General features: G+C 37.6%; 1 protein-coding gene across 1 annotated transcript; it reads left to right on the forward strand.

The window, feature by feature from the left end:
• Positions 1-24: 24 nt before the first annotated feature.
• On the forward strand, positions 25-17,872 carry LOC137261029 (very long chain fatty acid elongase 2-like). Its single transcript, XM_067798687.1, has 8 exons — positions 25-89; positions 10,965-11,052; positions 12,222-12,409; positions 13,319-13,402; positions 13,805-13,861; positions 14,347-14,461; positions 17,151-17,278; positions 17,509-17,872. The coding sequence occupies exons 2-8, from the start codon at positions 10,995-10,997 to the stop codon at positions 17,770-17,772; spliced, it is 894 nt and encodes a 297-aa protein (XP_067654788.1). The 5' UTR covers positions 25-89; positions 10,965-10,994; the 3' UTR covers positions 17,773-17,872.
• Positions 17,873-18,124: the final 252 nt, after the last annotated feature.

Genomic DNA, 18,124 nt, shown 5'->3' on the forward strand with positions numbered 1-18,124 from the left:
CCAGTCTGGAGAAGTGACCTCTAACCTCGTGTAAATCAACACATTTCAGTATCCAGGCACCGCATCAACCCTGACTGTTCATCATTGCTGTAAGTACTCTTAGTGCATGATTTTAGTCTCCAAACACGAATATTGCCATATGTGTTTTTTACTTTATCGAAAATGGTTCATTGAAAACTCCAAGCGCTGTATCTGCAAAGGTCATATTGCACATGATCGATTTACAGTACCACCCTGTCAATCTAGCGATTAGAATACTACAGTGCAACTGTTTTACAGTAGTGTCATTATAGTTCACAGGATATGTTATACGCCACTCCACGCTGTCCTTTAACACATCCAGTGGTCTACGTTATCGGGGTCGTTACAATGATGAACCCTGTGCCAATAGAGGGGAAAACCACACTCACCCCACTAGACCAAGATCGTGGTATGAGTCTAAAGTCCAGTGAATGATAGCGGTTATACGTAACTATAATTGATATTTGCGTTGTGCATTCTAGGCGAATTGCAGAGTGATTACAATATCTTTGATCGGATGACAGGCACCTCATTTAAATACCCCCAATACCCAAAGTTTAAAGGAAGAGAAGTGATCGTCAAGAAAAATTGACATTGGTAAGGACATGTTTTACCTTTGAATTTTATTTTTGATTTACTATGCACATTATGGTTGAAATGTTTGCAGGTGATTGAGGATTTTTGTATGTAAAATATATCAATAGTGTATTTGAAATGAAATGTATAATCTTAAATATTATTTTAAAACCCATTCCAGTCATGTTTTACATGTTTTCTACTATTTTAGTTTTATGTGGTTGCATTACCCATTGTGAAAGATCCAGGTACAGACATGTTGATATGAACAAATATCTATAAAATTCATGGTAATGTATGACATGGATGAAATAAAAGAGTATGGCACTGTTCATGACATGGATGAAATAAAAGAGTATGGCACTGTTCATCATTAAAGGCTAGGGAGAGCGGTGATGATGATTTTTATGGTGTTGCTTGTACAGTGTGAAACACCCGTCCTAAAATTAATGTACAAAGTAAGTGACCCCCCTGCTTGTCATGTACAAAATCAATGTTCAGAAAAAAAATGAAACTTTTAAGCCTGTACATATGTTCAGCATTTTCCAGTTATCTGTCCTGATAATGCATTCAAGTATAGAGTAAGAACTTGTTTCTTAAAATAAACATCATCACAGGGTAATTTGATAGAAAACTGAGTTTTCTAAGTAACAGTACTCTTGTAGCAACTATTCTGATACCGTTATTATTTCATAACAGCTTATGATACTCAAAACTGTTTATCACTAGCCTTCATCATGGTTTCATAAGTTCAGTGTTTCTTTGAAAGAAGTTGATAAAAGTTTCTTTTTATGTCTGATAATGTGAGAAAAATATATCAGCACATAATTGACGATAGTGTTGATCTGACATCAAAATGTATTCACTTAATGCTTAATATTTTTAGAAGAACTTCCCAATTCTGTTTTATTGTCAGTGACTTATGTTGGTTTACAGCTCATTATGAAAACATTGATAATTAAATGCCAACACAACAATTAGATTTATTAGAATTACAGTAGTGACTAATCAATGCTAATTAGGCAATTGTACAAGATAGAAGTTGTTAGTGTCAGTATTGTTAATGCAATGTGGATTACCAGTTAATTGTCTAAGTTAACAAGCAGTATTGTTGTTGTCACAGGAGGGGAATTTTCAGTTCTACAGTTTCTCACGAGGGCATTTGATAATGGAAATAGAAAAATCTGTTTAGTATTTCAGGTTTGATGAAATCAGTTTAAAATGTTTAATCCAGAAAGTTACCATTGGTGCATTCATCTTGGAAGTATAGACATTTTACACATACTTAAAGGATCTGAAGTGTATATATGCTTACAGAATAGATAGCGTCAATATTTCAAGGATTTGTAAACTCTGCCTCCCACACAAGGTCAGTCAGTCTTACAGTCCTGAATCATATTATTTTCCTTACATGCTGTCCCTCTCTGCAATACTAGAGCCTTAAAATGAAGCAAGTCTAGATTTCCTCAGGTCCTGAATCTCTGGTCTTCCGTTGGCTCCTTTTCAATTTGAATAGGTTTGTTTGTTACAGTCAAATTTATACATATTCAGAGATTTAGCATTGATCAAGTTTTGTCAGTCTCAACACTGCATCAGTAGTTTGGATTGCAGAAAGTGCAGCTTAGTGAGGGTCTTATTTGACTTCTATTGATGCTTAGTCGCTTGCTTGACTCATTATACACTTTGTGACTACTACACTACACTATAGATAAGGGCCATATCTGCATATGTACAGTGAAAAAATGTGCACGATATGGTAGGAATTAATTTTGAAAGTGTAGCAGATATGCCCCACAGCAATGGTGCGTGGTCTTAAAATCATTTGCAGATGTATTTATTTGAAAAAGTATTGTTTTATTGTAAATTGACCTGTTTACATGAGAGTGACAATGTTTTAGTTCATCTATGAAACAAAACACAAGGTTACTGATGCTCAGATAAATTCCTTACAGTACTCTAAGTGTACTCTTTAGGTTTTCCAACTGTCCTGTCTACAAAAATAAGGAGTACATACACCTGATGGTGAAGACCCTTGCAGGTCCAGGGTAGAATAGATCTTCAGCAACCCATGCTTGCCACAAATGGTGACTGTGCATGTTGTAAGAGCTGACTAACAGGATTGTGTGGTCAGGCTCACTAACTTGGTTGACACATGGCAGTGTTTCCCAATTGCAAAAATTTATGCTCATGTTATTGATCACTGGATTGTCTGGTCCAGACTCGATTATTTACCATTTAGCTGCAATATAGCTGAGTGTGAAACACACTTACTCCTAATTTAGATGATGGCAGTACATATACATAATGTAAACAAACCTGAGAATTGTTTTTGGTGAAATGATTGTAGTGAGTGAGTAGCTTCACATTTTCTGTTAAGTGAAAACACCAGTAATGAGTGAGTGAGTGAGTTTAGTTTTAAGCAACACTCAGCAATATTCCAGCTATATGGCGGTGGTCTGTAAATAATCGAGTCTGGCCCAGACAATCCAGTGATCATTAACATGAGCATCGATCTGCGCAATTGGGAACCGATGACACGGTCAACCAAGTCAGTGAGCCTGACCACCAGATCCCATTAGTCGCCTATTATGACAAGCACAGTCGCTTTTTATGGCAAGCATGGGTTGCTGAAGGCCTATTCTACCCTGGGATCTTCATGGGTCTGACTGTAGTGACAGGTTTGAGTCACATGATAGAGATTGCACCTTTGTCTGCAGTCTGAGCAATGGCAGAACCATGCTCTCAGACTCTGATCATTTGGCTCCAGCACCATGAAATAAAGGTTCTCAGCAAGCCTGAAGTAAGGAATGATCAAAGAGCATCAGCACAACTTAGATTTTAATTCATTTTATCGTTGCCATGGTTAAAGACAGATGATAGACAAATTTGCTTTTGAATTTGAGAAATAATTTTAATGAAACTATGTGCAAACCAAACCTTGACACAAACCTTCAAAATGAAGAAATGCTGTTTGACAAAAGCAGTGTTGTGTGAACAGCCCATAAGCCTGACTTGCAGCGTAAATGCTTAGTGTAACAAGTATGTACAAGGGTAGGTTGATAACCTCTGAGCCAAACGTATGAGGAATTGCGTAACATTGCAATGTTTAATGCATATCACATGGTGTCATTGGTGCCATTGAAACAAAGCAACAAATTCCAGTAAATTCAACTATCAATTGCAAAACATCAACAAAACACACTCTGAAATGAACAATCAGCTGCTCTGCTACTTTGCTTTAGATGAATCAGGTGATTGATGATTGTAATATAAGCATCCAGGGTGTTTCATGAAATGACAAAGCAAGTGTTTCAGGACATAATACAAGGTATGTCATTGTTCAAGGGAAAAGATATTCTGTCCTCATGTCAGTGTGAACGTTACCCAAAAAGGTGAAGGCTATTGTTAACCGTCTGTAAGTGTGATAATAAAACATACAGCTCCCATCACGCATACATGAGCTGTAAGTTTATAGGTTGGACCATCCTGATCAGCACACCTAGTGGGTTAGAAAAGGGAAAACAATGTGAAAAAATTGCAAATTGATAAGAATTGGAAAGTTGTTACAGTGCTTGAAAGTATAAATATGTATGAAACTGTAAAATAAAAGTTTAGTGAGTACTGAGTATATGCTATGAAAATAAAACTTTAGCTGGTAACATTTCATACATAATGATATGATATGCATAAGATAGAGACAAATGCAATTACATTCTTATTAGTTTCCGCCACATTCTGATTAAAAGTATATATATTGGGATATTAGTCTGTTGTTCTGTGGCTCCCTGATGACTGCATATCATATATCAACATGTACAAACTCATGATTCCGGATATACGTCTGGACAGCCTTAAATGCATTTAACACGTGGCTTCAAGCTTAGAGAGATGAGAACTGTTCAAGAGCAAGTTTACATAGACACTGATACATTATAGACAGAGACATGGAACATACAGTAAGTTGTTGTTTCTTTAAAAAATTGTCATCATTCTGAGTCAGAGATGCTTTTTCTAGGTTTTCTAGGTTTGCCTTTTCTATGTCTGTGCTCATAACTTTTAATCAGCGTGGTCAACATCAAAGCTCTGCATCAGTGTTTTTACTTGAAATTAAGTTCAATACATTTTAAAGTCATTTACACACTTACTCACAATGTAGTGTTGAATATTTAAACATGAAAAGGCATAATAATAGCCAATTTTATGATGTTCCTGTCAGAATTCATTTACTTCTACAGCATAAAGGGGTGGTGGGGTAGCCTAGTGGTCAAAGCATTATCTTGTCATGACGAAGACTGGGTTTGGTTCCTCGCATCCAGTATATTCCACCCCAGGCATTTTACCTTTTATAATCTTACATGCTGTGAGACAACTTAAATAATGTTAGAGGCAATAGGAAAACTAACTCATGGCCAAATGAGTATGAAAGTATATTCTCATGGAAGTGTTGCATTCTCTAGAAACCAGACTAATCTTTCAGTGGTCTTAATTTTTGTGTTAAAGGTGTTGAATACACATTTAACATAAGTCAAGTTTACAGTATTTGTTTTTTGTTGCAGTATTTTAGTGTGATACATTAATGTTCTGAACATTACAAGCATGACTTGTCTTGAACTACTGTCCTCATGCTTTAATTATAACAGTTCAGGGCAAAACAAACAAACAAACTGTAGATCTTTTCTAAGATGCTACATGACATTTACAGGTAACATTCTGAATTTAAATGTCTTGAAAAGCAATAATTATTCTTCGGATCATATATTATTAATCCATGAACAGGGCTAACTGACAGCTATTCCATTCATAGAGTCCATTGTTACGGTAAAGCCATCTTTTATTGGTTAAATTTGTTAGCTTTATTTTTGCGACTGAATTTCGTTATTGATTTAATACTGAATTTTATTTTCTTGTTAGTTTTTCCCTTTTGCCTCCAAAAATATTAGACACAAACACCGCTGTCTTTGAAACTATTATACTTTCAAACACTCATGCTGTGTGATTATACAGTTCAATCTACACTTTCTACTTTGACTAATGAGTAATATTTTGGTAGAAAGCATGGTGATGCACTCAAAACCAACTCAACTAGTAGATCTATTGCTTACTGCTGTCATAGAAATTGAAGGAAAAAATACCCCTTGCTAATTTTCACCGGCTGCAGGAACTCAACAAGTTGACATAGTTCTCCGTTGAAGGAAACATCATCGCCAAGCAATAGGTGATAGGGATGCACAATGTTGATTTACAGAACAGCTACATCAAACATTGACATGGGAGCAGTGGGAAACAGCGGGATAACGTCATACAGTTATTACGTCATCAAAATACTGTACCTCAATTATCTGATAGTGTATTTCATTTTCATTTGTGCTCACCACTAGGCATCAAAGAAACCTCAATATTGTTATGTAAATCCCAACACACAGAAGTGTGGTAATTTACTTAATTACCAAAATAAAAATGTTATTTTACACCTAGCCATATTTGTAAACAAACGCCATGGCAGTTTATGATGCCTGTACCATTGTACTGCCCATGTCAGCTGATCAAGGAAAATTATGGAAAATTAATGTCATTGTACTTTTGGCCTCATGGCCATTCTACAAAATAAACCTACCTGTCTGTCTGTCTGGAATGGTTTATGCCTGCCTTCATTCCATGATAACGCGTGTACTTGTATTTTATCAAATCTGCAACAGAAGTACAACAAAATGAATTAATTTTTGTTTGTTTGCATACATATTGCATTGAATGTTTCAAAAACAAAATAACAGCAAAACTGTGTAACCAAAATAAAGGAGAAAGAACATTTCACACAAATGCCTTTCCTTGTTTATTTTCTGTCTGTTGGTCAATTGCAGGTAGTCGCTGTGTTAAAAAAAACATGTTATCATTTAGATTTGGTAGTGACAGTTTTCTTTTGGTATTCAGCAACACTTTTAGCTTTGTTTTTATCTCCCCAGCATGTAATGAGGGGCGAGGTTAATGCCTTGCCTGTCTGTCCGTCTGTCCATCATCATTTTGTTTCCAGAGCATAACTCAGAAACCGGTCAATATTTTTAGAACAGAATAATAGTTTGAACCTATGGTTGTGCTTTTTGCTATTTACAGATTTTTGGCATTTTTTTTTTTTTCTTTTCCATGGAACAGTTGGTCTAATGGTGGGATGGGCTTCGTTTCCGGAGCACAACTCAAAAACTTCTTACTATTTTTCTTCAAAACTTCGCAGATATGTAGGGGAAACCCTAAAGTGGTGCCTTTTGCTATTTACAAATTTTTGTGATTTATCATTTTCCCAGTTTCCATGGAATGATTTAGACTTAGTCTCAAAATTGAGGGATGGGCTTCGTTTATGGAGCACAACTCGAAAATTATTTACATGTTATATCTTGAGGCAAAACTTGGCAGGTATTTGAGGCAGACCACAAAGTGGTGCCTTTTGCTATTTATAATGTTTTGGCATTTTTGTTTTTCCCAGGTTCCCATTGAAACAATTCTGACTTAGTCTCAAAATGGAGGGAAAAACTTCGTTTTCAGAGCACAACTCGAAACCTATTTCATATCTTTCAACAGATCTTGGCAGATGTATGAGACAGATCTTGCAATGGCGCCTTTTGCTGTTTACAGATATGTGGCATTTATAGTTTTCATGACTTCCATGGAAACGATTCAAACGTAATCTAAGAAAACATCAAGTAACTGTCGGAAGATTTGTCCTTTCAAATATGTGGGGCCGGGGGGGGACATGTCATCTCCTGATGACTCTTGTTTCTAAACCTCAGTGTATTTGGTATTTTTGAGACCAGATGTAATCTGTCTTTAAAAGAATCTGCTTTAAAATCTGTCTGACTTATGACAATTAATTTACATCTGGTTATGTTCCTCTGTATGTGTGTCACATGTTACAGACACATTAACAAGCAATACCTGTTTGAATTTAAATTAGTGAGATGCTCCCCGGGTTGGGTGAATTATTCATGGCAGTGAAATGAGTATTTACAGTAGAGGTTATATAGGAGAATGTTTTGGAACAGGCTTCAGCTGGTAAACAAACTTCCCACCAGACTGGTTTGAGTGAGTATGGTTTTACACCGTTTTTAGCTGTATTCCAACAATATCATGGAGAGAGGATGGAACCGAAATAGGCTTCACACATTTTATCCATAAGGGGATCACACCTGCGTCTTCGGTGTGATAAGCCAAGGCTTTAACCACTAGGCTACCATACTGCCTCAACACACTGGAACCAAATGAACTAACATTGTGTCTGGCATCCAAGAGTGTGTTGAGCAGTTGAGAATTGTTTAGGATAATTAATTGGGGAGATTCAGAGACATGTTAACTGATTATCCATGCAAAACCATTTCTTCATAAGTTTTGATGATGTGATAAAATATGGCAAAATACTTATGAAACAAACATTCATTGTTAGAACCTTTATCCTGCCATTAAAATTTATTTACCATTCTCTTATAAGGTGTTATTTATTAATATGGAATGTCACAATACTGAAGTTTCATAAATTGATGCCTAATTTAGTTACATTTTGAACTATAAGATTTTAAAATTGTCCATGAAAAGATAAACATTTTTTCTCTCAGACATTAAAAAGTTCTAATTTCCCTTCTTTGTGCGTGAAAAACTCTCATTTATAACTCTCATTTATAACTCACAATTATAACTGTCATAAACAACAGAAAACGTGATACAGTTGCAATGCTTTCAAAACTAAATATCGATGCAGTTTGGAATATATTGATAATTGTATTGTCTTAAAAACAGTAATACTGTTTCGTGATATCACTATTTATTAACTCAACTAGTAACATGTATTTAAGAAATACAGTTCACTCTACCACCATGTATAGTGTAATAAAGCACATTTTCACCCTGAACTATTATAGCTAAAGCATGAGGACGTCTGATAAAGTATTGTTGGCGCCTTTGATCCTTCACCGAAGCATCTTAGACAAGCAGGGACTACGTACAGGGTACAAATATAATAAGTTTTCGATAAACATGCATTTTTTCATCTTGCACGGTTGATGACTTGGGTCTTTCAGTTAATTCACTGTGGACAAGTTTTTCATAATTCCTTATGATCATTGGTTATTTTGTAATTATTAATGTATTGGTCAGGAATTGAAGCACAGATTTCATTATGCCCCTTCAGGAAACATAGGCAATTTACCCATACATCTGTCACAATCTGTGCATAATGACTATATGTCTCTGAAGATACATGTGGTACAGCTTGTTATGCATAGAATTAGTTTAATTCCATATAAGTTTTCCAAAAGTATTCTTGATATCCCAACCTTATGATTCTTTATCAGCCTGCATGCTAAAGTCAGCATGATTAGACAGTCAAATCAGGTCTGCATGAACTGGCCATGTGAATTATGCATAACCTGCTATGGCAACAGGCTTTTGTCAGCTAGGACAATAGAACATTGTGCATTTTGTGCCCAAACAGTACAAATTAAGTGTCATCTTCGTAGTGGATTGTCACTAAATACATGAAGTAAAATCAGAACAATATCAGGAGGAAGAAAGAATGTTGGGTAATTTTCCTGAAGAATTCAGTTGTGAAGATGGCAAACTCGTTCAACTGGTACTTTGATTAAAATGATTCTCTTTCTGTGACATGAATAAAAATCCTGTAATAAAGTTATATGTGAATATTGTGAAGTACAGTTACTCATGCAGACATGCCACCAGTAGAAATGGATTTCCCCAATGGAATCTGCAGGATGTTTTTCGGTTTTTCGGATGCAATGATCTACTCCATATTTCTTTGGCATCTGCATTTATTTTGTTTTATTTTTATTTCACCATGTTACTTTGGCATTGTGTTGACTTAACTTTGTTAACAAGTGAGAAAGTAAAAAAGGAAGTTAAAACCATGTGATGAAAGGCTGTTAGTGAATCTAGTCACTTATTGTGAGTTATCCACTTATAATAGAGTTTTAGTGCAGTAAACATTAACCCAAATGTTATCAAATTTTAATAGACCACAGTTCATTAACATTAGCCATTGACACTTTTGTCAATTCTTTTACTGTATAAAAATAATAGTGCAGGTTTTGCAGAACTGTTTTACAGAAATGAAGTGAATTTTGCATTTTGATGTAAGAAAGGATAATTATTTGTATCAAAATGAAAAGATTTTAGGAAAGATATCACATGTTTAAATCCATCCAGTTCTGATAATGATAGCAGAACAGAGCAGTGTTAATATCTAGAAAGCATCATTGACTTATAACTCACATAGGATGCAAACAAGTATGTAAGGTTCAGGAGAGGCTCTGTTCTCTGAGTTTTTACAGACATTTCAGATTGCTGATACTGAGAACAAACAGGGCCCGGATAGTATTCATACATGCTTGCACAAAGTTTTTTTTGTGATCCTAAATTATTGAACATCTACTTGTTAGTGACTAGTATAGTCTAAATTATATATGTGACCTTTGTATTAATTCCTAATTTGTTTATCACAAGGCAAACCCTTGTGCTCATGTAACCCATATTTCCCTGGCGATAATGAAGTGTCACTGCTTACTGATAATTATCACTGATTATTATTACCCTGGATAACCCAAGCTGCCTGTAATGTGCTAGGTTGATAGTAACATGACTTATCCATTTTTTGCTAGTTAAACAGAGGCAATTTTTTTAACAAACTCATTTACCTAAGGTGACACCATGTGTATCACATGTGCTTCGGTGCTGGGCAGGACTGAAGTCACCTATCCAAGGACTCTCTGTGACCAGTGTTGCTTAAATTCAGCTGCTTTGTGGCCGGAGCTCAAGACCACTCACCACCAGAATATATATCATACAATCCATCTGTACCGACCAATATACAGATGGATAACAGTGTATGTACACTTCACTTCCACAAGGATTAGACAGCCCTTGAATTTACTGGTCCAAGCCATATTATGCCTGTCAGTTTGGTGTCTGGTATACAACTGATAAAAGAAACATTGGTTATGTCTCCATCTTGGGAGCAAGGTTGTTTTGCTACATGGTGCTTCCAGTTGTAATGGAGGCATCATTGAACCAGGAGTAAAGTACTGGTCAGTGTGCGTTATGTCAGGGAAACAGAGTAGCTACTGAACAAGATGAGCACACATTACTCTGGGAAGCTAGATACCCTAGGGGTTAAACTAAAGCATCTGGTCTTTATGTCAAAAGATCCAGATTTGATTCCCCATATTCTGGTGTTCCCCCACCATGATGTGGCTGGAATATTGCTAAAAGTGGCGTAAAATCATACTCACTCACCCATTCACTACTCGGGGATGTTCCAGTATGTTCCACAACAACATCGGCCATTTGTACTTTGATTCATTTGCCTTTTGCAGCCGTCCTAAAGTGGTGACCTTGACCTAACCATGGCAGCCCTTACAGAGCTAAAGGACAAATACACATGGGTCATGACCGAGTTGAGAGGTAAGGGCTTCATGGTATGAACATGGTGTGTAAAAAATATGTTCAGTGTTATCAATAAGAAGTTTCAGCATTGTTTAGCAACCCCACTTGTAGATATACCTTGTGTGATTTATGACATGAGATGGTTGATAGCTTAGTGCTAAAACTCCTTACACTAAACTATGGTTTTAGTATTGCCAGCAAGAGCTATAAAACCTGTGTTCTTCATTCTTAATTAATTGATAGGATTTTCATATGAAAATGATGAAAAATGTGACAGGGTGTATTGCATTTTTATTCTTACTGTGACATGTACAAAGCAGCTATTTGCTGGTAATATAATGTTTTAATACATTCTTGAGGTGTTTGCCATCTTCATGTGTTTACTAATAGCTGGTTCACAGACCGAGTAGGAGTCCTTTTATGAGTTACAAGGTTTATGATATTTGGGATTTCACTTTCTCAGTTATGTTCAGATTCTAAAGTACTTTAGTTTAGGTGAGTGAACCCACACCATCAGAGCCTGGCACCTAATCGCCAGCACACTAAGTCAGCCATCTAACTCGCTCAGCTCCCCCTGTACTAGAATGTGTGCTTACTGAGAAAGTGGTTACATTTGACCACTTTCTAAATGGCATTGTGAGTTGTTGTTGACACACATTGTTAACCTCTAAACTGTTATCTGTGATGTTGAATCTCTTGTAGTTGAGATGTGGAGTAGTTGAGACTGTAGCGAGTGAATTTAGTTTTACGCCACACTCAGCAATATTCCAGCTATATGGCCATTGTCTGTAAATAACTGAGGATTGACCAGACAATTTAGTGATCAATAGCATAGATCTGGGCAGTTGGGTACCAATAACAGGTATCAACCAAGTCAGTGAGCTTGACCACCCAATCCTGTTAGTTGCCTCTTACGACAAGCATAGTCGCCTCTTGTGGCAAGCATAGGTTGCTGAAGACTTCTGAATTAGATCTTCACGGGCCTTCAAAACTGTAACAGTGGTAACTGATACCTATGCTCTTTTAGAAAATAGCCGTGACAACTGTTTATTGTATTTGTGCTGTTGTGTACAGTAATCATGATGGATAATACTCCTGCCGTAGTAGAAGATAACTATGGTTATGGTCCATCATATGGTAATGGTTACTGTAAGTAACAATGGTAACCGATATGTATGTTATTGTAGACCCCCGTACAGATGGATGGTTTATGATGGAATCTGTGTGGCCAACAGTGGCAACAGTGTTGGTGTATCTTCTTGTTGTTGCCGGGGGCAGCAAGCTGATGTCCAATCGCCCAGCCTTCAAAGTCAACAACCTCCTCGTAGCATACAACTTCTTCCTCATGCTGCTGTGTATGTACATGTTTGTTGAGGTAATCCACCCCTTGTGTTGTTAATCATGTTAATCAAGTTGTCTAAGGAGGCACATTTTAGACTGGCACAGAGTTGCCTTCATTAACTGTGTCAGGATCTTGTTAACTAATTTGTCTGAGGAGGCACATTTTTGACTGGCGTTACCTCCATTAGTGGTTTCAGGATATTGTTCATGTTTTTTTGTTTGTTTGATGTTCAACGCCACACTCAGCAGTATTCCAGCTATATCATATGGTGGCAGTATGAAAATAATGGAGTATGGACAAGACAATCCAGTGGTCAACAGCATGAGTATCAATCTGGGATACTTTGACATGTGTCAACCCAGTCAGTGAGCCTGATCACCCAATCCCATTAGTCATCTCTTACAACAAGCAGAGGTTTGCTGAAGATCAGTTTTGAAAGGAAAAGAGTTGCGGCTACCTGCAGTGTCCGAATCGCAGATTCACTTCTATTATGATAGTCCTTGGTGGGATTAAACCAGTGGTGCTGGATCACAGTGGTTAGAACTTAATCATGAACAAAACAAAAATAGTTCTGGCCTCCCTGATACCAGTTAGTCTGACTAACTTCACCTTATGCTGCACCTTTTTCACAAACACTTACGGTGATAGGACAATCACAATACTTACTGAACAGTTCAAGCCAAGTTCAAGGTATATCTGCTAAACCATTATCTTGGGTACACTTGGTAGCCATCTTCTGTGACAATTATGTATCATTCAGTAATAGCCCAGGGCTAGCATACTAAAATCCTTCAGGGTGATCATGCTTTTTAATTAAAAACAGTTTCTAATCTAATATGTGAGAAAAATGTTTTGGTTTCTATGATACCTTGAACAATGTTTATGTGTGTTGACACCTACCTTGCTCCTTACAGCGCTCATTGATTCAGCTTTCCATTTCAGTTTGTCATCTCGGCGTGGCTGCAGCCAGGCTTCAGTCTAACCTGTCAACCCGTCAACTACTCAAATGATCCTATGGCAGTGCGGGTGAGTAGCCAGCAGTTACTCTGCAGATTGGGAAGATTGAAGAGCTGTCTCTTCAATATTAGTATGTACTGATAGAGCACGTGACGTTAAATCTTAACTAACTCACTCACTCACTAGTTGTTTTGTGTTTCAGCTGGCACATGTGTGTTGGTGGTTTTACTTCTCCAAGCTCATAGAGCTGTCTCTTCAATATTAGTATGTATTGATAGAGCATGTGACGTTAAATCTTAACTAACTCACTCACTCACTAGTTGTTTTGTGTTTCAGCTGGCACATGTGTGTTGGTGGTTTTACTTCTCCAAGCTCATAGAACTGTCTCTTCAATATTAGTATGTATTGATAGAGCATGTGACGTTAAATCTTAACTAACTCACTCACTCACTAGTTGTTTTTGTGTTTCAGCTGGCACATGTGTGTTGGTGGTTTTACTTCTCCAAGCTCATAGAGCTGCTAGATACCGTAAGTACTTCCTGTTGGTATTTGGGAGACACGTTTATGACTAATAACATTGTATGGAAAGTAACCTTTCATGGCTTATCTATGCCTACCTCTAATGTTGACAGATATCTGAAGATATTTTTTCTGAGGATATGTCAGAAATAGATTTCATGAACTTGACAATTCAGTGCAATGACTAACAGGAAATCAACATAAGCCTGTCACTATGTTGGTCTTTTGAGTGTCATTACAAAACAAGGTTCAGAATGGTGATTTCCATTTCAGACTACTCTATGAAAAATGTTTTGACAGTGAGGTTTCCTCTAATAAGAAGACATCAGCTAGTTTGAAGTAATGTTTAGTTTGACGTGAAACATTTGTAAAACCTATTCATTTACCCTCTTGTGTTGGGAAAGACGAGTGATTTCTGTGACCCAGCTAAAGTATTGTGTTATCAGTGAAGTAATGTAAGTGTGAGCACCTGCCTAACTGTGTCATTTCTGCAGGTGTTTTTCGTTCTGCGGAAGAAAAGTAACCAGATCTCATTCCTTCATCTGTACCATCACTCCACCATGCCCATTCTCTGGTGGGCAGGGGCCAGGTTCGTCCCAGGAGGTGAAGGTCAGTACCACACTGATTATGCAGCTGTTTATGCAACAAAGCAACATTTTTTAAAAATCAGTTGTTTTAATTTTTCCTTATTCTGACTTTATTGCTTATCTCCCCTTCCTACCGAATGGTTCTGAAGATCAGGTTTTGGAAGATTGGTCGCTCCCAAATCCAGTCGTTGTAGAACCATCAGTTGTGGGTGGTGCTATTCTCTGATCATCCTAGTGCAAAGAAAAGTTCTCGCTCATATACAATATGAGACAGACCGGACAAGTTCAAGATGATGCATTGCCCCAGCTGAAACATCCAACGAACGACTTTTTGACGAGTATAGATCTGCAGGATGCATACCTCCATGTCCAGATACATTCAGATTCCAGGAACTGTCTTTGGTTCCAGTTCGACGACAATCACTACCAATGGAAGGTACTGCCATTTTGAATTTTGTTATTTATGTGAATAACCAAACCGATCGACACATGCTTACATCAGAAAGGTCTACACAGTGCCTTTTACCTTTTACGACAGTATACAGGCATATCAAGAAGCAGATCTACTCGAACAACAGCTGAATTTTTTTATCAACCTGTTGATGCAGTTGGGTTGGTTGGTAAATCTCATGAAGTCAGAATTGGAACCATTACAAGACTTGAAGTTCCTGGGCATCAGATTCTTAACTACAGAGAATGATTCAGGTTCCAGATGGCAGATGGAAATACCCTACTGTTGTCAATACCAGAAGCCCTCAGCAAGCCTCTAAACCTCAGAGTATGGCAGCATCTGTTAGGTTTACTGGTGTTGGCACAGGATCTTACATGCAGAGGATGACTGCAGTTAGGACCTCTAAAGCACTTTGTAATAAACAATATTCAGATATTCAGCCGGCCACAACATCTAAAGCATTACCTGCCACCTTTTCCATCAGATTCGGTAAGCCATAAAGCACAATTCAGGATAAGGAAATATGTTATTTTCATGATGAAATTGATATTTTATATTTAGCCTGACTCATGAGGTGAAGCCTCCAAACCGTCCTCTCTCACCATTTATATATATATATACAGTATGGTTCAAAATTATTGAGAATAGCTAAAGCATTTCATATTATTAAACGAGAACAAATCAGATAAAACTGAATGTATTGTGAAAGTGAACTGACCTTTTCATGTTGTGTAGGTAACAATTTAATATTTTATCAAGTCTCCTTGAGCTTCACGGCACAGTCTAAGACGGGTAGGCATACTTCCTATCAGAGAGGTTAGTGTCTCGTGGGTTATGCTGTCCCAGTATCGGACCACTTCTCTCTTCATGTCTTCAATTTTTGTGAACCCCTTTTGATTCACACATTCCTTCATCATCCCCCAAATGTTCTCAATGGGATTTAAGTCAGGACTATAAGCTGGAAATGGTAAAGCAGTCACATTTTTCTCCTGAATCCACTGCTTGGCATGTTTTGCGGTGTGTTTAGGATCATTATCTTGCTGCAAAATCCAGTCATTTCCATAAAACACATGTGCACTTGGAAGGAGAAAATTATCTAATATGTTAGTGTAGCGTTGACTTGTCAGATTTCCCTCAAACACACACAGCGGGGTCGTTCCTAATAAGGATATCCCTCCCCATACATGAAACTTTGGGCTGTATTTAGGTCGTCGATACAACGGTGCTGACGCAGACTTTGTCCATATTTTCACATTATTGGGATATACCCATATTGAGCTTTCATCAGTAAAAATCACATTTTCCCAGTCAAAGTTTTCATGTGCCAAACACCACTCAACACGCCTGTCTTTATGTTCTTGTTTCATGAGAGGAGAAGGAATTCCAGTCTTTTTCTCCCATCCAAGATCAATCAAATTTCTTCTAACTGTAGATTTTGATACAACTGTTGATCCCCTTTCTATCATTTCATACCTGATGTTGGAGATGCTTGCCCTTTGCTTTTTAGACGCTAAAATTCCCAGCCGGACGCGATCTGAGAAGTCCAATTTTCTGTGTCTCCCTGCTCCTTTCTGGTGCCCAAAATCCTTTCCCTCTTTAAAATTCTTCCTAATCCTATACACAGTAGAAAGAGGAGTTCCTGTTCTCTCTGCCAATGTATTTACATCATCAATTCCTTGATTACACAACTCAAACATCAACCTTCTTCTATCTTCAGCAGACATTGTTGACAGTGCTGAGGAAAATGACGTCTGCTACAAATTCAGGGGAGGTAACTCTAATTGTACTATACTCAGTAGGCCAAGATGAGTTACCTCCCTTATACCATTACTTAGTTTTAAGTATCAGTGAATCAGTTGAGGTGTTAGGATAGCTCAAAGTAAGAAGAAAAATTCTCAATAATTATGAACCAGACTATATATATATCAGAGAGAGTGAGGTTTGGCATGTGTATTGTGAAGTGGGTGCGTTTGGTGGGAAAAGGGAGGTGGCTCAAAGAGTGATTGTATGTTCACTTCAGGGGAATTTGAAAGGATTCAAGTTTCCACTGACACTGGATCAATAAGGACAGATGAAATTATACAGATGAACAACAGTGAGATAACATGCACCAACAAAACCTACACCAAAGCGTTGATAAAGAAGTTGTTCCTCCATATATTGTCGTCTGTCTTTATTGTTTTATTGTTGTAATCAATCTTTATTTTGGATGATTGTGAATCTCTTTGTGGTGTGTGTCATGAGACAGTGAATGTTGCAGGTTACTTCTCAGCCAGCATCAACTGTTTGATCCATGTAATCATGTACCTGTACTACCTCCTGTCTGCCATGGGGCCCAGCATGAGGAAGTACCTGTGGTGGAAGAAGTACATGACCACAATGCAGCTGGTGAGTACTCACACTCACGTCCATGTTGGGGGAGTCTCTCGCCATGTACTTTCCGCTGGACTACCTTGGATTTCTTTTAACACTTGTACTTGTTTTAGAAATACAAATTGTCAGAATTTTGCTAACTCAACATAATGTTTGAGCAAGTTCTAAGGAAGTTATTTGATTTCTGCAGAAATATTTTCTGTGCCTGATGTAACAGCCAGTCTCTCTTCTTCCTCTTCCCACAGATGCAGTTCTGGGCCATCCTTTCCCATACCATATACTCCATATACCTCGACTGTGGCTACCCCCTTGGCTACAATATTGGCTTCCTTACCTACATGATCTCACACATCGTCCTCTTCTCCAACTTCTACTACCAGAACTACATCAACAAATCCCAGCGTCCCACCACTGTGGAGAATGGTAGCACCAAGCATCAGAATGGCATCATTAATGGCACCGTCCAAAGTGGAGTGACAAATGGCAGTCTGCGGAAGCGGATTGAATGATGAAGGGCCAGACTAGTTGTTAGTTGTGTTTGTGTAATTGAATATCAGATATAACTAACTGACACTCATGTCAACTGACAATCATCCCGCCAATAGTGCTTACAACATTCATTGTACATCACAGTTCAGAGCTGCTAAACATGTCATCAGGGCCCCTACCAAGCTTACCTACTTCACACAATGTGCAATGTCACATGTAGTCTTGACTCAATATTACTTCCTTCTCTGCCAAGGGATCTCACACAGATTGTGGCATATTTTCAGCATACCAGTGGCATCCACTTCCTTCATGTTGTACGATAATTCTACTGCAGGGATAGTTTTAAGGGTTTCACTTGTGTTCATTGCTCAC

This window comes from Haliotis asinina, chromosome 14 (assembly GCF_037392515.1).
Source record: "Haliotis asinina isolate JCU_RB_2024 chromosome 14, JCU_Hal_asi_v2, whole genome shotgun sequence".
NCBI lineage: Eukaryota > Metazoa > Mollusca > Gastropoda > Lepetellida > Haliotidae > Haliotis > Haliotis asinina.